This window comes from Labrus bergylta, chromosome 9, assembly GCF_963930695.1.
Source record: "Labrus bergylta chromosome 9, fLabBer1.1, whole genome shotgun sequence".
NCBI classification, from domain to species: Eukaryota; Metazoa; Chordata; class Actinopteri; order Labriformes; family Labridae; genus Labrus; species Labrus bergylta.
In genome coordinates, this window is record NC_089203.1 from 18,767,559 (window position 1) to 18,795,275 (window position 27,717).

The window sequence follows — 27,717 nt, forward strand, 5'->3', positions numbered from 1 at the left end:
GTCCGAGTCCTACCGGCTGCGATGTGTTACGCGCCCCTGCTTTAGAAAAAAAAAAAAAAAAAAAAAACAGAGAAGGAAAACTTCAGAGAAATGGCGGAGGGTAGTACGACTCTCAAAGGCTTGCGAGCCCAAATAGGTGAGATATTTAATCCTACTTTTGGTTTATTCAACTCAGCTGTGTCTTACAATGTTGTTTCACTTTGTAACGTTGGCTTGGAAACCAACCGGGCTGTTTGAACGGCGGCCAGCTTCTCCGGCTAGTAACGTTAGCTCTCTTGTCCGGTTATCTGCTCACAATGGATGCGGAAAATCTGCAACTTCTTCCCGCATTGACGCTTTGAAAAACTGTACTTGCAGAATTTAACACACTTCTGAATGTGTAATAGCGAAAGGGACGGGGTTAACTTACTTAAAGTTAAGTGCATGTGCTTTAGCGACCGAGCGACTAAAGTTATATTTTGTTAGAGCCGGTTGACACATGACGACTTTACTTGTCTGGCGCCTAGCTTACTTAGCATTCTGCTTAGCTGTGTTTGCTTTAATGCATTTTTAATCACAATACCTGAAAGTGCTTTGTGAATATATTTGGGTGGATAAACAAACAGCAATTGGTTGGGTAAACGAAGGTAACTAAAGTTGTTTTGTGAGTGGTATTCTCGTCGTTAAGGGGGGGGCTACATCACTTGGGGATTATCGTCTGAAGTGATCATCTGCTATCTCTATCAGGAAGAGTGCAGGAAGTGTTTTCTCTCTTCTTCTTCTGTTGTATTGAAATTTGACAGCGGGTTGAGTCGCTGTCCAAAAAGACACATTATACCAAACCATTTCCTCGGCAGTTTTGTCTTTTCTTCATGATGTAAAAAAACCCAAACTATATCATGTTGTAATCCAAAATGCTACTTTCTCGCTTATACCAATTTGCTTGTTCGTATTTGTTGACATATGGCATAACCCCCACCACTCACCAGGGAGGGTGACTATAACAATGTCTGACCTGAATTTCACATAATGCTGGGGTGTCAGACAGTATCACAAGTTGAGCTCTGTGAAGAGAATAAAGCAGCGTGTTCTAGTAGATGAAGCGATAGAGAGGAGTTTGGGGTTTGACAAGGCCTGGTGTCACAAACAGGCCTGTCAAGTAAAAAAAAAAGCACATTGCATTTTTTGTAAATAGCACTATGTAAGCCAACTGCTGCAAAATCTCAATCAATGGGTCTCTCAGAAAATGGATGTTTACTGTGTCTGCTTCTGTGGGCATGAATGCACAGTTTGTTATGACTTGAGCTGCAGCCTGGCTGACTTTTTTGGGGGGGGTTTTTTAGGGTAAAGGGAGTTTTCTGCATACTTAATGTGGGTGTAGGCATGTTTTACTCCTGGCAATAACTGGACCATATTTAGTCCTCATCTTCTTCCTGTTTCCCTTGACTTTTCCATTCAGTATTTTCAATCTGGAATTTAACATCCACCCAATCCTGTGGTTTTTATGAAAATATCCAAAAGCTTTACAGCGATGTGAAATGTTGGAATTCTGGATGTCAATTTGTGCTCGGCCTCCAGGCAGAGCGTGAAGGCTGATAATGATAAAAATAATGTTAGGAATCTAGCTCCTGTGCAGTTATTTACACAAGAATGTGAGCAAGCAGAAAATGTACCCCCATTATTATAAAGGGAGATCACACCATTGCAAGTCACACTACAAGGTTATCCTGATCCTGGCTCAGCAACTGCTGCTGCAGAATTAAAAGCATGAGAAGTATTTCTGAGCTGCTTGGATTTAACCAACGGAGGAAATGGGCCAGCCTTAATTTGACTCAGATCCCAGATATGGTTCTGTGTGTTTCACTCAACTCTTCTCTTTTAACCTTTAAAATCGACTGATTGGATGTTTTGCAGTCTGTGCGTGCATACACATACACACACGAACCAGACATTTGAATAGCAAAACATGTGAATTTGTGTAAACTACAACTAAAGTCTGCCTTTCTATCTTCAGAGGAGTTATGTCCATGAGATAAGGAATCAATCAGTTATCAAAATAAGATCTTGTTTTTTGGGGGTTTATCTTTATTTCCTACTTACAAAATACTTGCATTTGATATATTTTCTCTGATTTGTGTATGTGAGATATGTATTTTATTTTTGGTTCAGCACTCTTGTCCTAACTTGTTTTGGTTTAGTAAGTCCTACAAACCAAATAATAGGAGATTTGATTGTGAGGTCTACTAACACTCTGCCTTTTGGCATGTAACTCTAATTCCAGAATACTTTTAAGTATATTTTTTTACAAGAGGTACCCATAGTTTCTGCTGTTCTGGTAAAGAGAAGTGACTAACAGATTAGTCGATTTACATTAAAACCTTTATTGTATAATCTGTTTAATCACCGTAACCCAATGCTTTATCATATACAAATAGGAAAGAGCCAAGACAGCCTCGCTGCCACTAAGAGTTATTTAATTACTGATGAATCTACAATCTATCTCAATTGAATGAATCAATTAATTTTTAAATCTTCAAAGATACTTCTGAAAATGGAATTAAATTTATCTGTACGTGTATATTACAGATAATATTTGTAATATTTGCCTTCAATCGGTTAATCAAAAGATTATTGCAGCAATGCATTAATGATTAGATTTAATAATGGATCTGGATATGATCACATCTCTAAAATGTCCACCTTCAAAGATACTGTGGTCCACCTGTAAGAAGAGACTCTTGTGTCATCATGATCCTGCAAGTACTGCAAATAGCCTAGGCTTACCTTTGCATGAACAGGTCGTGTAATCCCATGGAAGGTCTGGTGTGTGCACGAGCATGCATCAGCAGTGTTATCTGAGGACCTGAAATCTTGAGCCAGTGATTAGACACATACAACAAAGGCCTCTTTTGAGAATATTTTGACCAATATTTGTTACAATGAATCAGCCTGTTAACCTGTGTTTGAGTTGAGGAAGAAATCCCTGCGGCCCTCAAAGCTACCCTGTCATTAAGTCCTGCAGACACTTCCGGTGCAACAAGCTGCTTAATTATACCATGCAGCAGTGCACAGTAAATGCTGCAGTTGGAAGTAGGCACAGAGAAGATACCTAACCTGCTCTTGCACTGTAACTACATTGTTTTTGTGACAGAGACAGCAAACATTGTCTAAAGATCTTGCTTGTTTTATAACTGGCTTTTGATCCGTGTTAGCATTCAACCAGAAGTGTTATGATGTAATACAGGCTGGCCAGTTTCCTGTTTGGTGTTTTTGTCTGGGCTGTAGAGTGGGGTCATCAGCAGCCCCCCTGGTGGTCTTTACCACCTCCATATTAACTCAGTAGCTGGAAAGTCAGACCACATGCAATCAATATGTATATGTGCCTTACACAGAATCTTTTCCTGTTTTTTATAAGCATCTCCTGCTGCCTAAACCTGTTGGATGATCCTGAAATAAGTGTCACAGTTGCAGATTTTATATATCGTGTATGGCTTACATGAATAATCACAGGCATAAATCCATCACATTAACCTACATGATATATTATGTTTGGATTATTATTTAAAATGTCACACCCTTGCAGACTGCTCTTAAACAATTACATTCAATCCAAAACTAATACCATAGACTGTAAATATTAATGACAAAGCCTGAGTGACTTCACCAGTCTGTTACTGCAGGGGGCTTATGAAATGTTGTCTCACCATAACTTTCAGTCAACCTAAAGACAGACTAAGAGCTGGAGCTGAGGGGGGTCTTAAGGCTCATGACAAACAGCTACACCACGCCCATCGTCCGTCAGGTCAACTGCGCACCTTATTGTGAATAACACTTAATCGTCATGAAATCTAAACTGTTGAGTTATCAATATATTCATCACTTGTACAGTGTGTGCCAATAGAGACATGAGCTAATGCTTTGTTGTATGGGTGTGTATGTCACTTCTGGTTCTTGCAGCCAGCCTCAAGCAGTCACTCAATGAACTGTGGGATTTTGCACTCCCCTGTTGGCTTCATTTTTCAACACTGAAGGTTGCCGCTTGACTAAAATGCACTTGCATGAACATTTGATTATATAGTTCAACAGTGAAGTGTATTTTCAGTTAATGACTTTTTGTTCCTTTTAATCTTTTGAAGTATTTAGCTGAGTCAGTTGATGCAGCCAGCAACAATGATGTATGTTACAATGTGCAAATCTCCATAGAGATGGAGTGATGAGCAACACTTGTTCTGGTTGGCTCTTTTGCCTTTCTATGAGTAAACCTGGTCCTCTTGAGGTCTGTTGAGAAAACAGTACCTTCCTCCCATCTTCCATAAGTCTTATTAAAGTGGAAACTGGATAAAGGGCCACGTTATTAGCTTGTTAGCTAAGTCTGGCTCAACAAATGTAATGGGCATGGCCGCTGTCAAATAAAAAAAAAAAACTACCAGTAAACTAAACACAGTAATTTTCTGCATTTAAGTGTGAAACAATACATCAATGGGTGATCAATTCATGTATTATTTTAAAATATAATTAAATACCTTTTTTTGGTTTTACTTTATAAAGACACTTCTACCATTAAAATACAGCATGTAAATAAAGAAGAATACAGGTTAAAATACACTCAAAATGTTCCAGTGATTAGGTTAAGTGAGAATGAGAGATGGTCATGTAGCCTGAGGCAGTTTTTAAGATATTTTGTAATAAACAGTTACTTAACAGTCACTGTGTTATTATGAATATACAATTTATTTCAGTTAAATAAAAGTTCCAAAAATCATTTCTTTTAGCTGTAAATCATAGTGCTTTAAAGAAAGAAAATCAGTATTTGCATGTCACACCAGATAAAAAAGGTGCATCTCTAATAAGAAGATTTACACCAGTCAGTGTCCCCCGCCCCGCCTTCGAGCTCTAAACCTAGGGGAAACACTGCACTACTAAAGTCTGCACAGTGTTACCTTGTATGTCTGTGTGCTTTCAAGTCTGTTTTCACTTCCCTCTAAAGTTTTCAACTGTCACTTCGCTTGAAGTCTAAAACCTGTCATGTCGTTACTTGAGGTTATGATACCAAAACCTTATACTTGGGTGAGATGATTCAGTTTTATCTTACATCGATAATAATGGGTTGCATCATCAGTATTGCTTAATATGTAAATTATGTAACCTGAAACTTGTTTTATTCAGTGCTGCACAGCTCATATATGAAGTCAGTGTTGACAGAAATGTCTCGACCTTCAAAGTTTTTACCATTCACTTCCCTTTAGTAAGCAATGAATCGTCTCATTTCAGAGTTAACGTTAACTTACAGATCCGAGCCTGGTTTAGAGGCATGATTGAGAAGCACTTCATCCATCCCAAGCTGCTGTGACCGTCACTTAGCAACAGTAACCAAGTGACACAGAGTGCCTGGTGTGTTATAGTTGCCTTCATTAAAAATGGGAGAAAAACAGGGAGGCTGTGACTTGTGAGATATGATGTAACAAAAAGGTAACTGAGTATATAAAAGGCACGACATTTCTATTAAATAACCTGAAAAATGTATCACCATAGTTGAATACTTAGTCTATATTTTTTTTTATCTTGATAAATGGAGGGTTAATATGTTTTAAATTTGTGTGTGATTTATTCATGCCTTTGTACTAGTTTGCTTTTTCTGAGTGTTGATCATTTCATTAAACCCATTTGTGATGCTATAAGGTTTCTAGTCATATCCTCTGTGACCCTAATTACATGCAAATCCATACTGCCTGTCAAACATACAATGTAGCCCTATTTGCATATATTATAGCCAGTTAAATAAATGTAAGCAGTGTATTGCTTTGAGTTTGTGCAACTTTCCTTGTTAGTGAAAAGTTTCTCTTGTGGATCAAATTGCTGTAAAATCACAGTCATGTGTGCTTCATTTACCCCTGGTTCAGCCAGAGTGGTTGAAGTTGGAAGTCTTAAGGGGAAACTGAGATGACCTGTTAATTTCCCCTGGGCATTAACTGCAGACTTTGACCCTTATAAGCTGCTTTGACTAGAGAGCAATGATGCTTCTGCATAATACAGATAATCAGAGGATGATTGACTGCCACTTATCCTGTCAGCTCTCTGTCCTCTGGCCAGCTCCTGGTACTACTGATGCATGTTTCAAGTATTGTAACTAGCCTTTACATGTCTATTGTGTTATAGTTTAAATGTTTTTATTAATCTTCATTTTGGTCGATTTCAGAATGGAGAGGTAGTGGAGTCATTTACATGTTGACAGGACATACACGCTATGCTGTTCTGTGTGAAACCATAATCAGTGCCTGTGGTGTGCACAGCAGGATTTTTTTCCATACGTAAAGACAACAAAATTAAAAGGTGTTGCTAACTTGGATAATGTCCTATAACCACTATCATATGACCATTCCAGTTCACTTTTGCGGCTCTTTTTAAAGACAGATGTCCTTATCTTACTCGGAGCAAAACCGACACAGCACTTTCTCTGGCTGAATTTTGAGTGAGAGTTTGATGTGAAGTAGCAAAAAACATTTTGTTTTTCGTTAGCATTAAAAAAGACCCACACATCTCTATAATGTTCAGCATCTTTATGAGACTTTGTAACACTGGAGCCTCTGCAGTGCTAAAGACTGAACATAGTAACTCCCTCAACAGTTAGCTTTAGCTGCAGTGAGCCAATTACAGTGTAGTTAAGTTCAAAAACACAGCTCTTTTGTGTTGCTCTCAAGCAGGACCAGAATATTTTCAGCAGGTATCGCCTGCTTTGATAGCTCCTATCCTAGCCTTGGTCATGTTGTCACAAGCATATAATAACCAAGGTAAACAATTATTATTATTATTTTCTTATCTTGTCTACCCTCTGAAAGGTGAGGGAAAAGCTATTCAATAGTAATACATCTTTTCATTCTTGTTAGGCTTCCTTCAAGACATTGATTGAGTTCATTGATGTAGGTTATATACTGTATTAATGTAACGTCTGAATGGCTTCTTAGCGTGTGAAAAAGGGAAAAAAAATTCAAATGTTCAGTATTTTGATGACAAAAAGACGTGCAATGAATATACCAAAATCTAGCTCATTGTTGAGATATGAGCTTATTTTAAAGTTTGGATATATTTTCTGTTCTGAATCCAAATGATTGCAAATATCAGAATATTTCCTCATGTCTTAGAGACTAACCTGGCAGTTGCTAGTGATTAATTTTAGTGTAGCTCATGACTGGCTGGTGCTTTGTCTCATGGCCAAATGGTGTGAAAGCATAGGCCATGCATCGTGAAATGCATTTGATTGGTCAATGTTTGCATGCTGAGTGTAAATGCATGACATGGAAGCCCTTAGGCTGCATTGATTTGCTTACTCTCAAAAATAAGATGGATTTTAACTTTAATGATACAAAAACTTACATAGGTAGTTAATATGTACTTTTAATCTATTGTAACCATAAAGATATTTGAACTTCAGGCAGACTGATCTTTTAAAGATAAAGGAGTATGTAAGTATAGATGTAAGGATGGTAGCAGTTGGTCAGAAGAAAGTTCTGTCTATAACTTTATGGACACATATCAGTAAGTTTTGAAGGTTACAGAAACTATAGAGTTTTATTTCATCATAGACAATGAAAGACTTTTAAGAAGTTGATCGAAGAACTCATCAATAATGTAAGTAGAACATGACTATCATTCCCGCTTTGTCAGCAGTTCTTAAATGCTGAATACAGACCAACAAGAGGAAAGAGGAGAGCTGAATGTCTGATACCAGGGCTCATAAAGCTTAATCATGTCCTCTCTGTTTCCTTTCTTCCTGCTTCAGTATCTCCAAATGTGATTTTCCTGTTATAGTTTTGCGCTGAAGAAAGTGATACTGAGCAGTTGGTGGTCTTGGTGGGAGTGCTGATGTACTTACCTTGAAGTATATCAGCCTGCATCTAAAAAATCTTGAGAGGAATCTATGGGTCTTCAAAACAAAATGTTTTTTATGGAGATGACATTTCTTCTTTTTTTGCTGCAAGTGCTGTATAGCATGCTGACGTTCTGGTTTCTCATGATAGATAAACTATTGCAAAAGTTATTGCTGGAAATATAATACATCTGAATATTTAAGTGAGCAGTTTTTTGGGGTGTGATGCTTAAAACCACTTGGGATTGTTGCTGTTTATTTGGAAGCTCACAGGGGTTGATTCCAGACATGTCTCTTACAGGAGCTATGACTCCAAGGTCTAGGCTTGTCACAGAAAGAAGTTTAGGGCAGGCTGCACGATTGACCATGAGCGAGGGGCCATGTTAATCGGCTGAATAGCTGGATTGTTCTGCGCCTTGAAATCTGTTGGATCTCTCTAGAACTAAAATTCCTCTGGAGAGCAAACAAAGCACAGAGAAAATGGCCAATTTCAGGTAAAAACTCGGTATGACCGATATGACATGATTCAACTCTTGTTTTCTGTGTCTAATGCGTGTTTTCCGATTTACAGCTGCAGCTGCACAGGCACAAGCCGAGGAGCGGCGCAGCCTGGCAGGGAACAGTCCAGGACCTACCACCAACGTACCAGCTAAACCTCAGGGGTGTAGGCCAGGTAAATGAAACCACACCTTGACATTGTTTCTCACAGGTACTGCCGCATTGTCCTCTATAATCTGAACCATTAGATGCAACACTATCCACTTCCACCACCCTCAATACCGACTGCAGGTAAACCTTAGTCATCCTCCTTTATTGTAACAGTTGACAAAGCTCACAAATGACAGCCACATGCATTCATCTGCCTGACTGATGCAAAGTCTTTGTAACACTAAGACACATTGCAATAACCCCTTTTGTTCTCTGAATGTGCATATTGCTGCGCGTGTTTGCTTTTTAACTGTATATAAACACATGAATATGTTTGCAGTCATTGACGGTGCTGCACTGAGAATAGACGACCGACTGCGAGTGGCGAAAGAGAGACGAGAGGAAGCAGACAAACAACACGGTAAGAGGACAATCTAACAATATTTTAGCCTCTGACTTCTATAATTATGTGTGATGCTGTTGAAGTTCGGTCAAAGATTCCCTGATTAGCAGCATTGCCACATAAGTAATTTGTCTTGATCAACTCAGTAATAGTCATTATCAATGGTGTGTTTGCTGCTTGCTGATTTTTCTGTTTTCTTGTCATACTTTCTGATGTCGTACAACTGAGGATTTGTAACTGTTTGTGTGTGCTCCTGTTTCTGCTGTCATAAGCAACTCAGTCCTTATAAAGATACAGAAGAAGAAGAAGACGGCATACTAACATTCTCCTTTTCTTCCTGTATTCACTAACGTTCCATCACGGACACACTGTATGTGTGGTTAGCTTTGCGAGAGTCTCAGATCATGGAAAGGGAGCGTAAGGCCAAGCTACAAGTAGAGCGTCAGATGGAGGAGCGTCAGAAAAAAGTTGACGAACAGCGAAAAAAGGAGGAGCAGAAACGACTGGCTGTGGAGGAGAAGAGGAAGCAGAAACAGGAAGAGGAAAAGGTATATGCACTGGTGGAAGATTTGTGGGATCCTCAGAGTAGTGCTTGCTCAGCTGATTTGACTAAAACATTTAAATTCATGTAGAAACTGTTTTTTTTTTTGTTGCAATTTTCATATTGACTACTTTTTAATAAAAATTTAGATTATTTATTTTAAATTAAGCAGTGTTTAAGGTATTACAGCAGATTAGCTAGTCTTGTCCTCTCAACTTCTACTTAAGATATGATTGTTTCTTGCTTTAACTTACTTATATTTGATTCTCTTCTCCTGTTATGCTGCAGGAGCACTATGAGGCGGTGATGCGGCGGACATTGGAGCGGAGTCAACGAGTGGAGCAGAGGCAGAAAAGATGGTCCTGGGGAGGACTTTCCACAGACTCAGATGGACGAACAGGTAGAAAACCTTTCTATTCCACAAAAATGTAATCCTTTCTTTTTTTGCCCCTAAATTCAATTAAAGTTCATAATCCACTGTCCATATTGCACCAAAGAAACAACTAGGATACCCTGAGCCTTCCTTCCGAACAAGATGTGAAATGTTCGATGTGATCATGTCATACTTAAGTTAACATTTGAACTCATATTCTTATACTAATATTAAAAGGCATATTGAAACAAACGACAGTGTATCATTTTCTCCAAAATCCTTGTTCTATGGATGGACAGGGCTTTGTTTGTTTGTTTGTTTGTTTGTTGTTTGTATGTTTCAACAGAAGATTTAACCACTTTGTGAACCCTGCATCAGAGCTACTTCTCATTCTATATTGACTTGGTAATGATTGATAATACAGACTGGTAATACAGACTTGGTAATAGTACTTTCCTATTCTATTAGCTGTCAGGAATTCTTAATTCCAGTGTTGTTGTGCTAAAAACAAACTTATACAATCCTTCTTAGTTACTGAGTAAACAAGTTCATGTAAATGACAATTGCAACTGTAGGCTATCACGCTCTCAACAATACATGTTCCTGTGCACAACCACTCCAACAGTTTGACTCTCAATGAACATTATTCTGTAAACGTCTTTGGAACTTGGTATCTTCCAATACCTGGGTCTTTAAAGCAATCAACCAGCCAGATTTTACCTTCACTCTTCCCTCTTGTGTATGGTGTGCCTCAGCATCTCTTATTTTACTGCTCCTCTCTGAGAGCTGTCTTTTCCCACAGGAGACTCTGATGCCAGCGCCTCATCTCCCGTAACAGTAGTTATTTCCCCTGCCTCACCAGAAAAGCCACCAAGGAGTCGACAAGGTTTTGTGTGTTGATAATTTGCTCCCTAATGTAGCAACACAGCATGGATTGGCACTGGCACTCATGATAGCTTCTTTGCCCATCTTCTATACCTCTCTCCCAGCACCACCCCTCACCCCACCAACCACTAACTGGCAGTTTGTCACTAACACTTTCTTGTATGGGGCCTGTATTCCAAATGTGTCTTATACTGGGTAAACAGAGGATGGTGACACTCCAACATTCACTCACTCACACTGCCTAGCTCTTCCAGATCATGTGGGTTACTTTGCATGGAAGCCCAGTACAAAAAGGATAACAGGATAACAGCTGTGGGTTCTTTGGTATGGACATTGTATTGATGCTCGATGCTTGTTTGGAGAGGTCAAAAGTTAACATATGTTGTAAATTAACCACTATGCCTGCCTCTAAAAGCACAGCACATTTGTTATGGTTGCTTTAAAACTTAGATTGTAATGTTAAACATACTATGTACCAGCAGAGTCAAGTTTTATGTGTTTTGTTTAACATCCATTGCATTAGTAGCCTATTATATCAACAGGTCAGTGGGGATACAGTGGATATATTTGAGGTATTTTGATAAAGCAACATATCAACTGTCAAATATAAGGGATATTCGGATCTTGCAGAACCCTGTACTCCCTTGTGTTAACCCAGTTGCCCTTCCCCTTTGGCAAACCTCTAGTTTAAACCCCGCCTCCCTCGTCTGTCTTTCCTCCTCCCTTTTTAGTGGACAAACGCTCCACATCCACCATGAACCTGAAACAGCCGTCTGAGGCTGCAATCAGCAGACGCCTATCCTCCTCCTCTGCTACCCTCATCAAATCTCCCGACAAAAGTAAGTCCCTCCCTCCTCCTTCCCCCCTTCTCTTTGCTCCCTCCCCTCTGTGAATTCCTGTACTATGTCTCAACCATTGTATTATTTGCCAAATAGTCTATTATCAGTGAGGTAATTATTTTTCACTGATCATCAATGTACTAATCTTGAGCAGACCCAACTTTACTCCAACCCTTTAGCCTGGAGTGAACTCTAAACATTTTGCTCTCTTGTGATCCAGGGTTTTACACACAGGCTTACTGAAGCACAGACAGACTGGTAAAGGATGCTTTAGCTCTCTGTCTCTGGTTCCTACTAATGATAAATTAGCATGAGCTTCCAAATCGGCCGCATATAAACACAATTCACCCCTATGATGTAATCAATCAAATTTTCAGAATCAGAAGGGATTCCTGGCAGCAAAGTATGATTCTGTAATATAATTCCTCATAGTAGTATGGAAGTGTGTTACAATATTACAAACAATTGATTGACATCAAGTATATTTGATTTAAACAAAAAAATAATCATTACAATCTGTAGTTTTATATCTCTCCACAGCTTCTATGGGTTGCCAGTGCCATTTCTACTTTGTGAAATTGCTGATTATTTGGGTTTCATATTTATGCTATTTCCTTCTCAGGTTTTATAATCATGTTCCTAAAGGGCCATTGTTCCATTCACAGGAGACCGCAGTGTAAATTCACCACTTGGTGTTTCATCATTGTCTCTCAGGTGTTAAGCAGAGGAGTTCGTCATGTAACCGGTTGTCTAGCAATGGCAATGCTGCTCAGGCCAGTAAGGAAGACGGCAAAAAGCTTCAGGTGGAACAGACAGGTGCAAAAGACCCCCTCTCCATCCCACACTATGCTCTCATAACAAAGATCATGTAGAGTCCATTTGCTACACTTCCACAGTTTATAGGGAAAAGATACAGTAAGTTTCAGCATGACTCAAGTGCAGTCGCAGCTATGACTATAGTATGGCAATAATTAGTTATTTATATTTCAGCAGGACCCCTCTTGTTATGATCAGAGGGAGCAGTTCAACTATCCTCTGTTAGCTTAAGGACTGTTAAACTTGGACATCAGCTGCTGTATGCTGTAGCCTGGTGATTCACATGAAAGCCAAATGAAGTGCACATGACTTGTAAACTATGTCCTGGGATTCCTTGTTCACTCCCAGTGCCTACTTGGCTATAACTCCACTTTCATGTCCATAGGCCATTCCTTGAAGAAGAGAAGTTCCTCCCTTACACGAGTAAGTGTGGGCAGAGAAAAAACCCCTGCCAGGCCTGATAAAGGGACATCGGATGATCAAGGTGGCTAGCATGAACAGTCAGGAATCTCTTTTTTTGTCATGCCCTCTATCTGCATCTCAGGCCTTCCTTTATGAATAACAAGCATGTTGCTGTGATGTTAACAGCTTGAACATTCTGAGTTTGTGCGGGGTTTTTAAACCACAACTGTCTGTTACGACGAGGTTTTGGTGATAACACTCTCATTTGGCTTAAGTCTTTGTCATCCGCTAAATGGGACTTTTCAACTGACCAGCTCTTGTTGCTATGTATGCCTTCTTTCAATCCATGCTATCCTTCAATGAAGTCTTACTCACAAACTACTCAGTCACCCCAAGGCTGCTGCTAAGCACCTCCACACTGTCTTTTATCTGCGATTTAACGGGAACACTGTGTTCGTCCTGTATTGCTTAACCTGCTGTCTTTAACCACCAGAGCCTGTACTGTGCCATGTTTCTCACTGGCAGCTTGACTGCCTTAACCTTTTGTTTTCCAATCTAGGAATGGTTTGTGGTGTACAATGTTTGCTCTAACACAGTGTATTGTTTTTTGTTGTCACAAAGTGTTGATTGTTTTCTCCCCCCCAGAAGGATTTAAGTCACTGGGCTTGTGCTTCAGTGTGGTGTATGCCAGTGCCATCCCATTAACCACCAATTCTTTTGTCTGTCCAATAGTTGTTGTCAGTCTCTTCATGCATATCACGAGTTCTAATCATCCTCTTGTTCTGTGTACATGTTCGTTAATGTATGTGATTAGCTTAGGAAATAATACAACATCATTCATAAACACAAGATTCTTAAAACAAATCCATAACCTTAGCTCTAATAACCTAGATTCTTAAATGGATAGTTCGAGTTTTCGGCATGGGTTTGTATGTGGTAGTTGTCAGTAGTATCAGTTAGTGTATAACCTGCAGGAGATGCAGGTCGGCCCCTTGGTTGAGAAAATGTTCAGCGCTGTACTAGCCATCAGCAAGCCACTTTGTTTCTGCACTACTTCGGCGCACCACATCTTCCTCTGCCTGCAGAATAAGGGTCTATAGTGACCAAGTGAAATTTAATTTTGCCTACACTGATATTTATATTGTGAATTTTGATATAACTACATCCCAATTTGATTTTAAATTGAATCAACAAATGTTTGAAATGTATCTAGCACAGCCCAGTAATGACTGTAGAGTTTGATATTATCAAGCACTTTGGCTTCTAAATAAAAAGGGCCGGGCTGATCAGCATCTCCTGTTGGCAAAACACTTGCAATTGACGAGTATCTCATACATCCCTACAAAAAAAAAAATCTCTCTTTAATAAATGTGTGCCAAGTAGTGAGCCATGCTGCCGTGTTGCAAGGGCTGTCACTCAACTGCTTACAAAAAACAAGTCTGTCCAAAACAGATGTCTTCTCAGTAAGGGGTTTCAAAAGGAAGTGACTCTGCACTCTCCTTATGAAGCCAGGATTAAGGTACAGAGACCAACCTGTCCACTTTTGAATTCTTCCTCTATTATCATTTATTTTTTGTCATTTTATTTATTTATTTTTTATTCATCACGGTCACTTTATCTATCACTGTAAGTCTTTAACCACTGTCCAATGCACAGTATTTGCTCTGTTCAACTCTACTTGCTTGGAACTGGTACTAGAACTGTCAACAATGAGTTTTCCACAGAAGATAGTACCTGTTTACTATTTTGGGGGGATCTTAGCTGGACATCAGCAATACCATGTATTGTCTGTTCTACCATAACAAAAAGGCAGGACCTGTGCATTCTGTAATGTTAATGATATAATAAAGAAATTAGGCTTCCTGTGTTATCTCATATATTTACATTTCTATGCTTTGAATGTGTTTTTAGAACTTCATTCTTTGCAAAGTAGCTTCTGCTGTGTAACACTTAGCCATCTGTCATGGACTTGAACATCTCATTCGTAACCTCAGCTGAGATGATAAAAAAAGCACTAGGTTTTATCCAAAACTTTTTCCATTTGAAGCTGTGGCTCAGTGGTAGAATCGGTCGACTCTTAACCAAAAGGTTGTTAGTTCGATCTTCAGCTCCGGTAGTCACATGTCAAATATCCTTAGGTAAGACACTGTACCCCAAATTGCTCCCGCTGCTCTGCCTGATGCGTGTGAATGCTTGTGAATGGAATAGTACTGATGGGATAAGTGTGTGAAAGTGGTGTGAATGGGTGAATGTGTCATATAATGTAAAAAGTGTTTTGATTGGTCAGAAGAAAAGCTCTATACAAGTTCAGGTTAATTTACCAAATCCAACATAAAAGTTCCAAATAAGTCGAGCTGAGCCTTTTCATAGCCATTTCGTGCATAAGTCTTCTGGCTTCTTTCACTTCTCATCTTTCTACCCAATAGCATTCCTCTGTTTTCTATGAAGTTTACTAATACTTTGTTTTTACCCATCAGCACACCTCCCTCTGCCACAAGGAACCATTGATTTGACCTAATTGTTTACCTTGATTACTTTTTAAACTGCTCCAGCTACCTGACAATCAGTCTTTGGTCTGTCCCAGCAGGCTTCCATGGCATCCTTTCCTTACTGTCTTATACTGTCTATCCTCATGTGATTGATTATCTCTAAAAGTTAACAAGATAAAGACAGTTGACAATGAGGCCATGTAAGATTATTGGGACGTAACCTTTGGTTGTTGATGTTGATTCTATCCTGTTGGTCTAATCACATGGTGACCTTTCTATACTTTATTGATCCCTCATTCTCACCCACTCCTTCCTTCTTGGCCTTTTTGTTCTTCTCTGTCTTCGGGTGGGGTTTTTCGGCCGTGTAGCTCACAGGCCAACGGCCAGCACTGTGGACGGAGGGGTCCTTAGTCGCCTGCTCACCCCCACCCAGGCCTCACTAGCTAGGAGCAAGAGCGCCGCCGCCCTGTCAGCCGAAGGAAAAGAAACTCCAGGTAACCTCCGTTAGGAGACCCTGCAGGAGAGGAGGGATGGCTAGACACAGATGCTGGTCCTCTCTACTTACCTTTATTTATCAGTAGAACGTCTGTGCGGTATAACTTAACTAGAACTGAACCCACCCCACCCCTGTTGCAGACTCATGCTTTTTGATCAATCCTTCACAGTGAATGGTGACCTTTTGGTGATGGAATTTTAGAAGTTACTGCACAGCTCCAAAATAATAGCTTGGATTGTAAGAATCAGTTATTTATGTTATGTCTATATAGTAATCATTTTTGGTATGCTCATGTGAGCGAGCAGAGTTACTTGGTTAATATTGACACACACACGGGTCTAGCTCACATGTATTCTAAGGACAGAAACAATTGACTGTTGTGTGTTGAGCCCAGCTGAGCAGGGCTGACTTGGCTGGGAGCACTTCCCTGCATTTGAGGAGCCTTGGAGTCCATGCTGGGAGATTTACTCTAAGCTGCTTACCTGTTGGTTCTTGTTACATCAGAATCAGACTGTTTTGCTGTTGCATGTATGCAGGTAGTGTGATCAGAGTGCACAGGACTCCTGTACACAGTGCTGAAATAATTATATCAAGCATATCTAAAGAATATATTGAATTGGAATCACACTAATAAAAAAACAGTATGCTATTATTCTGGCATTTGATTTGGGCTGACATGTTGTTAAAATGCCCTGAAGCCTTGAATGGGGAGGTTTATGGGTTTGTTGTTTCTTTGACTGTTTTACTGTAAGTGGTTTACAGTACAGCATTTGATCATATATAGCATAGACAGTCATAATGATTTCTTGTTGACTTTTTTTTGCAAGTTTGAAAGAACCATACTGTAAAGTACTGACTCACAAAGCTGCAACTGCATTCCCCATGTTGGTATTAGGTTTTGGTGTTTATTGACCAGCCATTACAAAGCCATTAGCGGCTATCGATCTCCTGCTAAGTATAGTCCCAGTAGAAACATGACACAACTGCATTAGCAGCAGCAGCAGCAGTGATAGCTCATGGCTGGGTAGATTTCATAGTCGCCATTGTTGCACAATCTGCAATCAGAAAGAATATCAAAAAACATTTGTTGTTAGCATGCTGTAGCAGGGAGAGTTCTCCAGGCCTCAGGATTATCATGGCTAATCCCTCAATCTGACACAGCAAGCTCATAGCCAGTGGACAACAGTATTCACTCTCCTTACCAACTACAAGCTACACTCAGTGCCAAGGACAGTGCTTTTTACCCTTTGCCACTACAAGTTTTAAAGTTGTGAACATTTTAAATCGGTTGGTTCAGATTACACACAAATTAGATTAATACCTGTGTCAAAGCATTGCCTTACAATTCTAGACCTGCACTACAAATGTTGCATTTAGTGTCTGATGTAGAGTCTGATGAGTTATGGCATGATGGCAAGAAGAATAGAAAAACTAAATATTACCCCCACATTTTTGTGTTACTGTAACAAAACACAACAACACAACACTCATTGTGTGTTTATTGTACTAATAATTCTGTGTGCTTCGTGTGTTCTGTGTCGGTGTGTGTTGTGCCGTGTTGGTGGTAGGTTTTTTGTAGTCTGTTCTACGCTGTGCAGTGCTGTGATGCTTTGTGTTCAGGTTTGTTTATGTTGGGTTCAAAGACTGGTACCTGTTGAGTATTCTGCTTGTTTTGGGGATTATTGCTCTCTGCTTCTTAAGTCTCCTGTAATCTGCAGCCCAATCAAAGCTTCAAAAATCAAGCTGTTCCCTGCCTAAAGGGCTTAATCTAACAAATTGCTTTTTTTGTGCTCTTGTCCCCTTATAAAATCACTCTCCTGCTCTCCATTCAACCACCATCTGCCTTCCATCGCTCTTTCTTCCCCTCCTTCTTTCCCTTTCTCCACTCTCCCTCCACTCACTTTATTCTTCCCTGTATTTGCTCTTTACTGCTTTCTGCCCAACTTGCCTGCTTGTCGCGCCTCGCATCGGTTGTGCTCCTCTGGCCATGCGATGACTGTGTCCTTTACCAGAGTGTCACCTGTGTCCTCGCTCAGCCTCTGCCAGTTCCCTGAACCCATCTCGTGGACCCGTTCGAAGCCGCAGCATTGACCGGCAGAAGAGCGGCATGACCACCTCTGTTTCTGCAGATGGAGCCCTAGACCCCTCACTGGTGAGAGCTCCTCTTTATGTTTGTGGTACTAACACCACTGTTCAGCAAAGAGAACTGTTTATATTGAACAGTTACATAAAGGAAAGTGTTATGTTGAGAATTAACTGATTTCCTTATGGGTCCTCCCTCTTTTTCCTCCTGCAGTTTCGCCTCCTCATTGAACGAGCATTATCTAATTTCATTCTGATTCTTTGATTCTTGATACATAGCATACATAAGAACTAAAATGCACAATGTAGCTGACCGACATGGTATTATTACCAGAGGAGGTCTGTCTGGTTGTTTTATGTAGTTTGTCGAGTTTCTCATACTTTTGAAAAATTGGGGTATGGATTATCTACCAAATAATAGTTTCCATAGAAAACCTTGTTGTTACATGACACCTGTTAGACTTAAACAGTGTCTTCAGTAGTTGCATCAAATTAATTATTTTTATTTTTGCATTTAAACAGCATATACGATACATGCATGCCACTAGAGACTTATTTATATGCTCATATCCTGCTGAATTTGCCTTACAAAGTACTTCTGCAGGATGCTAACCATAGGGAAATGTTCCTCCAGCTGTTCGTTGACCTTTGCTGCTTTACACATTCCCTTAATGTTCTCCGGCTTGCTGCTTTACATACAACATGTCATGCATGGTATAAGAGATGTCTCGGACAGTGTCAATTGATGCACTGAAGTGTCTTGCTCTCTCTCTAAACCTTCCTTCCATCCTCCTCCTCCCCTCCTCCTCCCCTCCTCCTCCTCCTCCATGGCTGTGAAGGACATCATTGTCATAGCTTGAGACAAAGGGATCCACAGTAGCCTTATTAGGGACATATCAGCCCATGCAAAGCGGACCACACCCTGAGCCTGGGGCTAGATGTCAAAGCTTTTGACTGTCCCTACCATTTCATTGTTGTCTCTCTACCCCACATGCACAGATTTGTGTAAAGATAATTTAAACTGTGTGACCCTTGGGTCAAGTTGGGCAGTTGAAACAGATTATCAAGGTTATCTTTAAGTGGGGATATTAATATAAACAAATTACCAAAAGGTAAATAAGATACCATTTATAATACAAGATTTATCTACATAGGTTTTCTGTGAATTCCATGCATCTATTCTTTGCTTATGAAAGGATATTATGAAAAGGAGTAAGGATGAAAACTTCTAACAAAGATGCATAAAATACAAATAAATTATTTTTCTTCACTTAGCAATCAGTGTTAAAGGTTTCGGGTGGTCAAGAGCTTTTTATCTGGGTTCGGCCGTGGGTCACATGGCCAGCCTTGCTCATGCCCCTCTGTCATCAGGTTTACAGGTGACAAACAGAGCACATGAGCATTAAAAATAGATGAATTCAAACGTGACCCACGGCCTCTCCCACACAAACATTGTGTCACTGCTGAATCCCCAGTGGAACTACTGGATGCAGGTTTAGTAAAATTAGGAATTATGCTATGCGCTCTTCAAGGACTCTTAGATCATTAAAGCCATAAAGTTATTTGATTGTACAGCTTGAGACAGTGACTATGACTAAGCACGGATATGTTGAAAATTAGAAATTGTTTTTGTGAAATTGTATGCCCAATTTGAGTTTGTTGCCTGCAACACGTTTCAAAAAAGTTGAGACAGGGTCATGTTCATCAGGGTCTCTTTTTGTGTCATTCTGTGCTTCATAATGCACCAAAAATGTTCAATGGGTGACACGTTGGTACTGTAGGCAAACCAGTTTAGCACCTGGACTCTATGGAGCCATTCTGTTGTAATATGTGATTGTGCTTTGCAACAAGCAAGGCCATATCTGAAAGAGAAGAGATATATGTGGCTCCAAAACCTGTATATATTGTTCAGCATTTATGGTTCCTTCACAAATGTGCAGGTTTCCTAGGCCATGTGCACTACCATTACGGATGAGTTTCAGCTAGCAGTTGTGAAAGCAGTGATAAATTGTTTTCACAGACTGTGTTTTTTTAAAGTGTTCCTGAGCCCATGCAGTGATGTCCACTACAGAATCGTGTCTGTTTTTAATGACAGGCTGTCTGGGGGCCACCTAATGTTTTAATAGACAAAGACTGGAAAGAGAGATGTATTTATAAATGTTCCAGTGAGAAGTTATTATGGCTGTGTGAACTGAACTTGTTTGATTTCAGTTATACTTTGCTAAATTATTTTCAGCCACACAGAATAAGATAAACATTAACATTTAAAAATAAGTGTTGTTGTGCATTATTTCACTTGTGAGTAATTTTCATGGTCGTAGTTTATTGATGGTTATGAAAAACTGTGTCACTTCTTTTCCCATCTCTGCTGAACCACAGAAGGACAAGCAGTTACCATCACCTGGCAGGCAACGCCCCCCCTCCCCATCTTCTACTCTGGTACGCAACCGTTCACCATCTCCAGCTCCCATTCCAGCCCCAAAGAGGACACCTTCTCCATCAGCTGCCAAGTAAAACTACAGCCTTTCTAAAAACAGATTTGGTGATGATACTACTAACGTTTTTGAGAGTTTGAATACATTTAATTTAGATTGAACTTTCTATTTCCAGGCAAAATTCCAAAACACGTCCACCCTCACCGGGTGCAATGAAACAACGCCCGCCATCCCCCCAGCCTGCATCTAAACCACCACCTATACAGAAACCAGCTCTCACTCCAACAGGACCCCCAACCCTGCGAAAGAGGGACTCTAAGTCCAAGGATCTGTGTCCTGTCCCCGGTGTAGCTCTGCAGTCCCCTGACTCTAGCAAATCCAAAGAGAAAGATGGTGAGCAGTTTAGTCTTATGAAAGCATTTCACTTTAAATGTTTGATTGTGCATCATGGAAGCACATGTAATAATGTTTTAGAAGGCAGGCTTTAATACAACAGGCAGATGAAAGATTTTAATTAGTCAGTACTAATATTTGCCAAGACTGATGGTTCTACTGGAAACCAGGATGTTTGCACTGATGCATGGAAACAACTTCTGACCACCCCCCCCTCTTATCTCTCTGTTGTCAGCTGTGCTTGCAGCAGCCACTTTACTCGAAGCAGAAACCCTCTGTGATCATGGTGTAATACCGCTTCAAGGAGAGTCATTTTGGTTTAAAAGCTGTAGAATATGACCATCTGCTTCAAAAGTCAATCTACAATACTACATGTGTGTGTTATTTTGTGCTGCAAACGGACGTGGCAGCAGCTCAGTTGGCTGTAAATCTCAGTGGAGCCAGAGACTAATATCGTTCCAGCTGGAGTCACATCCTGTCACAGAATCTGGGTTGTTGTTGCTGCCACCTATTGGAGAGAAGCTTGTTCTGCACACTGATACAGCTTTAAAATGATATAACACCTCATGCAAGCAGAGAAAAACAGATTTTCTAGTCAGTTTAGTATCCTCATTGGCATGAATGTCAGTCTCAATATATTGCCATAGCATAATTATTTACATATTAACTGAACAAACCGAAAAGATTCTGCACATCTAGCTGTCCTGCTCACGGCCTTCTATAGCCTAATACAATGACGGTAGAAACATTTATTTCATATTCTTTATTATCATGTTGCTTAAGCACACATGCTCTATTCCTACAGAGATGAATTGAGGTCTCACAGAGAGAAAAGAGAAGATCATGTGATGGTTACACAACTGAGTATGAAGCCTTATTCTTTGTTGGTATAACCTCCAACACAAATCTAGCTTTCTTCTTTTACTGTCAATACTCGTCCTCTAATCCTCTCGCCTTTTTAAAAGCTAAATGTATGTTCTGTGTTTGTATTTCCACCTGAATCTGAAGCCTCTACAGGCACCAACTCAGCTGCTGAGGCGGCCAAGATTCTGGCTGAGAACCGCAGACTGATGAGAGAGCAGAAGGAGAAAGAGGAGCAGCTCAGGCTACAGAAGGAAGAAGAGGAAAAGTAAGGTTATTGGACAGCACCCTTTTCCCCCACAACACTTCTAGTTGCTAAAAGATTTCTTAAAAAAAAGTGTAATTGTTATTAAGTCAAATCAAATGTGTGGTTTGTTTGTGAATGAATATTAAATAATGTCAAATAACATAGTCCTGGTTAAACACATGGTTTAAAGGAATATTATGCTCTCTTTTTCTGTCTACTGAAACTGTCATAAACAACCCCTTACATGTATTTTTTTTAAAACTTACCAGAAACTAAACACTCACACACTATAAGCTTTTAAACCATTTGCTTCTGTTTTTTTTTTTCCTACTACTCCAGGTTAAGAAAGGAAGAGGAGGCACGTTTGGCGGAGGAGGCTCGACTGAAACGCCTGGAGGAGGAGGAGAAGCTCGCAGAGGTGAGAAAAATTCAAGAAGAGGAAGACGCTCGCCTGGCAGAGGAGGACCGGGTGAGACTGGCAGAGGAGGAGGCCGTGAAACAGGCTGAGCTCCAAAAGGAACGTGAGGAGGCTGAGGCCAAAGCCCTGGAGGAGGCCGAGAGAGTCCGTCAGGAGAGAGACCGCATCATGCAGCAGAACCAGCAAGAACGAATGGAGAGGAAGAAGGTATGGAGAGCTTAATGAAGGGGAGATTTTGATCAGTTATTTGGGCCTTGCTTTCTCTTAAAGGCTTCATATGCGATTTTTTGATCCAGCAGATGTCATCCTTGAGCACCAGCATGAAACCCAAAAAACTTGTGCTGCATTGTTGTTTTAGCATGCTAATGCTAGCGATCTTTATTATGCTCGTATCTTCTCACTGCATGTAAATTTACCTGAAATGACTGTGATCTAGAAACGCTTACGTGACATCCAAATAAGCAGTGAGTACAGTATGTTATTCTTCTTTTCTCTAGTCCCTCAATTACACAATTTTTATACGTGAGGGGATGAGTTGGCCGGCGTCCTGGCGATGTAAACAAGATAGGACCCGGAAAGCATCACAGACAGTGGGACTCGGGTGTTACACCCATTGTAGACAGTCATGACTCAGAGTTATTTTCAGAGGATATACTTGATTTCTTTTACATTTAAGTGTGAAAAATCGCATATTAAGCCTTTAAGTAGTAAGATCAAATAGTGTCGTAAAGCACTCGAGGCTTATGCTGCATCAAAAGAGGTAACAGACAAATTGAATGTCATTTCCTGCCTTAACGACTTAGATTAAAAACATGTAAGACAACAGTTTAACAGAGTACATTCTTAATGTGCCTCATGTAGATCCAAATAACACAAAATGTATTTTTTCCCATTTCAGAGAATTGAAGAGATAATGAAGAGGACAAGAAAAGGGGAACAAAATGACTTGAGGGTGAGCTCACATTCATTCATCTCACATGTGTCAAAGATCATCTACACTGTGTGTGTGATCACATGTTGTTTGTGTCTCCTGGATAGAGAGAAGACGATGATGACGATAAATGTTCACAGGAGGATGGAGATGAGGGAATGGACCAGATCAACTCTGACACCCTGAGTAAGTGTTTTCCTCCTCTTGTTTTCACACTGATGATGTTCAGGATGTCAGACAACATAAAGATTTATACATGCATTTTTTTAAATTAATTTAGTATTTTCCACTGAAGGTGTGTTTCCTCTCTTTGTGTTAGTTTTCATATGCTTTACATTAAGTTTGTTTGTGTGAATTTACATTACTCATAGTGACTCATCAACTTATTTCCCCTGTGTTACTGTAGGCCAGTCAGATGACATCCCACTGGAGGAAGATACAGAAGAGTGTGGTCTGTCCTGTGGAGACCTGGGGAACCAACGAGAGGAGCCCCTGGGCAGTGTGAATGGGAAACCAGAGACAGACGACAAGGAGAATAACAACGGCATGAGCACAGATGAGACTCAGGCTGTAAGGTATGACTTGCAAAAAGATAATGAAACCCACATACACACGGCTCAGAGTTGTGCTCACAATGCTTTGATTGTTGACGGCTGATTTCTGATTCACAGAAGAAGGGAAATTTACCACTTAGAATGAAAAATATGGGCCCTTCTAGTAGATTAGAGCACCCACAGCTCTCTGCTTCTATATTAACATCTCTAACATCAACTGCTGCATGTTGTCTCTCAACCAGTACTCATACTGTGCCAGTACCTCAAGGCCAATACCTGAACCCATCAGAACTCTGATAAGGGGAAGTGACTCTGCAGTATAACAATTGGCTTGAATTGTGTCAGGAGAGGAATGAGGCCTCCGTTATTTCACAATCTATTTCTTGTAGCTCAGAGGTTGTTGTTGTACACAGAGAAGAAAACATTGCATGCTTAATATTAGATGTAGAGGACAATTCCAACTGAATTTGGTGGCAAATGGCAGGCTTTAGTGCATATCCTGTGAGTCAGACTAAATAACAGGAAAAACCGGTTGTCAAATAATTTCATGCCCAGCTGTTTGAGACAAGTATCTTTTTAAAAAATTGAACAATGTATTTGTTTACCAGGGGATGTTTCTCTCAGTAGGAATCCGTTGAAAAGGAGTAGATTTCTCTCAGTATTGCACTCACTTCTCAACCTCTCGCTCAGCAATAAACTAAACCTGTGTTTTGTTTTGATCAAATCGTTCTCTCACCTCTCCTCTGCAGTCCGATCCCTAAGAGTCGCCTCGTTGAAGGCTCGGAGTTCTTGAATGAGCAGGACTCTGCCAAGGTGGTGTCAGGTGTTAATGGTAAATCTACCCAGTGGAGCTTTGAGGAGCTCAATGATCTGAACGTCCACTCCAAGACCCGGCCCATAATGGAGGCTGAGGACAGTAACCAGGTCTTGATCAACTGTGATGGGAGCTCAGAAGGGCCAAGGGTAGCCTTAGAGGACAAGGGAACCCCGGTCAACAACCTGCATTCCTCTAGTCAACCCTTAGAAACCATGTCAGGTGAGTTACACCTCTTCATCTAATGGGAATTTCCCTCTTTTTATGTACTTTTCTTAAAGAAAAACTAACTATTTCTCCTCTTTTCTCTGTAGAGATTTGATGCTACAGACGTCTCTGAGAAGCCTCTTTCTGTTGCACTCGTGAAGTTCCTGTCCAGCTGAGCTCCTTTACAAAAATATCCTCCACAAGTTCCAGACAGCTTCTTCCTCTCTCTTCTCTTCTGCCAGAGGGAGGAGTACAAGGTGAAGCAGAACTACCACCCCAAGTGCTACATTTGCACCCTGAATGATGAGCAAACAGATATATAAATATTATACGTACTGGTATATAAAGGTTATGCTTCAGGGAAATTCCATATATTCCTTCAGTGTTCTTGCTTAAATTTTCCTTCCCCTCCGTGTTTGTTCTTTCCAGATGTTTTTTTTTTTTTCTTCTATGTTGTGTCCAATTTTGACGATGTTTTATAAGAGTTTTGTCTCGTGAGGGGTGCATTGTTGTAATTTATTAATTTTTGGCTTCTTTACCGTAATTATTGTTCTATGTTTAGTCTTTTCTTTTTTTTTCTCTTGTATGAAAATATTCTATGACTCTTGTACATTAGGCTGTGTGAATTGAATATATGTTAATATTGTGAGTTGAAGGAAGGAGAGTTAATGCATTCTGTTTGATATCTAAATTTACTTGACTGGCTGCTTTTTGCAGCATCCAGCAATATGGCCTTACTACTATTTCCCAACTTCTAATTTCTAATGTGAATTTGCTTGTGCTGAGGTCGACACATTGACAGTTAATCAGTGATATGTCATGCACATGCACTTGGGGGTGAATTCTGTATTTATACTTCACTTCAATTCCCAGGGTTGTGTCCTTCAGCCGGATATTTTTGATGAAAGCACACGTCTTGTCTCCCAGCTTTCCTCACCATGTGTTCCCTTTTTGACTAATAGAGGGCTTCGGGAAGCACAGCTCCAGCTGTTACATTTAGAGATGACAAATGTTGAGATTCATGAATACACAGTAGTTTAATTTACATGTTCCAATAGAGTTAAAAAGTTTGATATTTGCTCATGGTCCATTTAGTTTACTTTTCTTTTTTATATATGTACATAGAATTCATGTTTACTAACATTTTTGCAATTTAAATCAGATTCAGAGTTTCATTAGTTTAAGCCCAAGTGATGACAGTTGGACCGAACAGCTGTTTGAACATCTGTAACTGTAACAAGCTCACTTAATATACAGATGAAGCCCAATAGTTTCCTGTATGCATTTATAACCAAACTTAACTTGAATGTTCGGCTGTTCTGTCTCAAGTTCACCTTTCCTGAACTGAAAGTAAGGTTTACATTTATCTGGTCTTAATTGAGCTTCATCAACACATCAACACACACACACACACACACACACACACACACACACACACACCTTTCCTTTCACAGTTCGGTCTGCAAGACTACTTCAGTAATTCAAATGATTTCCCTCATCTTTCCAACAGAATAGCTGCTACATCTGACAAATTGCATTTCAAATATTTTTACAAGATACAATTTGGCTGTTTGTTTATATAAGGAAATACATTTCTACATATATTTAAGTGTTATTGTGTATAGAATCAGTATTAGGCAAACAAAGCCATGTTTAGGAGGGAGTGGCTTCAGGATGTGGATTATTGAAGTCTCTATGTGTATGTGACTATGCTATAAGTTAGGTTTCTGTTTGACTCAAACCCTGTGGCAGCCTGGAAACCCAGAGTTCACATCCCCCCCCCCCCCCCCCCCTTTTGTGTTTCTTTGTTTTCAAGTTTATGGTCTTTTAGCTTAACATGCACAAACCGTAGTTCTGATCATCACAGGGACTTCACAGGTTTTGGTAGAGTTGTTGCAGCCCTTAGCAACACATCTGACAGGATACACTGCAAGTCATGGCTGTGCCTCTTCATGATGCTTTTAATGTCATCAACAGATGTTTTACATTATGTCTGAGGATATGTAGATGTTGGATAGTAATGGTAGGCAAATCAGCTCAGGTCGCAACTTTTATACTTTGAAAGATGAGCCAGGGCCCATTGTATACAAAAAAGACATGGGTCAGACTTGTTTTCCATTTCAGTTCAGGGTATGTCGTGGATTTTGTTAGTTTGTCTAATTTTGCTTTTGCTCTAACAGTAAAAGCATGAGGTTTGGGGACCTTGAATTTTGCCTTGTTCTCCGCTGGCTTTCAGACCCTCTTTCTAACAAAAATCCTCTTGTAAATAAAAACTAGGGGCTTTAGGTGTTAGCTGTGATTAATAAGCTCAATGAATGTAACGCCAGACTACAGAGTCCGTCCCTCATCACTTACCCTGTGTCTAGAAGCTACCCCCCCCCCGGCTTTAAGCTTTCTCACATTATTCATCTAGAAAGAAGAGACTCATTGCACTGCCCCATATTACTCACTATATTTAAAGACTGGTTACCACGTGTAGCTTTACTGTACAGACTCAAAGAAGAGTGGTGTGATGTTCTCAATGGAAAAAAAAAAAGTTGCAATTATACGCAGAAACCCCCCCCCCCCCCCCCCCAAAAAAAAAAAAAAAACCTTCCCTCCTTATCCTCTCCTCCACCTGTTGAAGGGGACTGTTGTAGCTGCTGCTTAAACCGATACTGTATCTATTCCAGGTCCTGCTGCATCTTAGAGGGCTACAAGACAGAGCTCACTGTCCTCAATGTTGTCTTTAACAATAGGATAGACCGGTGCCTTAGATTGAGATTTAGTATTTTTAAATGTATCACAGTTAACTGAGAAAGCTTGTCCTTACCTCAGCCTCGACAATCAGCCCACCCGACCTGAGGGGGCTTTGTGAATACAAATATTTTCTCTGGAAGATTACTAAACCTTATAACCCCCTGTCTGCTAATTCGATGTGTACTGTACATATATCTAAAGTGTACTGAGATGAGACAACCCGTCAAAAAAAATGAAAGTCTTGCTAAAATACTCCTTTGCATGTTTTTGATTTCTTGCTGTAGAGAATTGAGACTTCAAA

At 40.1% G+C, this 27,717-nt stretch overlaps 1 protein-coding gene across 16 annotated transcripts; it reads left to right on the forward strand.

Annotated features, from left to right (window-relative positions):
* map7d3 (MAP7 domain containing 3) lies at positions 1-27,668 on the forward strand. 16 transcript variants are annotated; one of them, XM_029277732.2, is made up of 20 exons: positions 1-136; positions 8,415-8,516; positions 8,832-8,912; positions 9,279-9,442; positions 9,724-9,835; positions 10,611-10,694; positions 11,425-11,532; positions 12,247-12,348; positions 12,734-12,832; positions 15,608-15,733; positions 17,748-17,887; positions 20,197-20,327; positions 20,428-20,645; positions 21,654-21,774; positions 22,093-22,378; positions 23,070-23,123; positions 23,210-23,288; positions 23,509-23,677; positions 24,406-24,692; positions 24,785-27,668. In XM_029277732.2, the coding sequence occupies exons 1-20, from the start codon at positions 91-93 to the stop codon at positions 24,790-24,792; spliced, it is 2,517 nt and encodes an 838-aa protein (XP_029133565.1). In that variant the 5' UTR covers positions 1-90; the 3' UTR covers positions 24,793-27,668. The 16 variants fall into 16 exon arrangements, with proteins under 16 accessions (XP_029133565.1, XP_029133559.1, XP_065814566.1 ...); XM_029277726.2 differs by having other exon boundaries at positions 17,772-17,887; XM_065958494.1 differs by lacking the exon at positions 15,608-15,733.
* Positions 27,669-27,717: the final 49 nt, after the last annotated feature.

Excerpts from the sequence above, each read along its gene's own strand:
- map7d3 (XM_029277732.2), top strand. The coding sequence starts at position 91 with ATGGCGGAGGGTAGTACGACTCTCAAAGGCTTGCGAGCCCAAATAG. Across the intron at positions 15,734-17,747 it reads CGAAGGAAAAGAAACTCCAG|AGTGTCACCTGTGTCCTCGC; the intron begins GTAACCTCCGTT and ends GTCCTTTACCAG. Across the intron at positions 23,124-23,209 it reads GGGAACAAAATGACTTGAGG|AGAGAAGACGATGATGACGA; the intron begins GTGAGCTCACAT and ends TCTCCTGGATAG.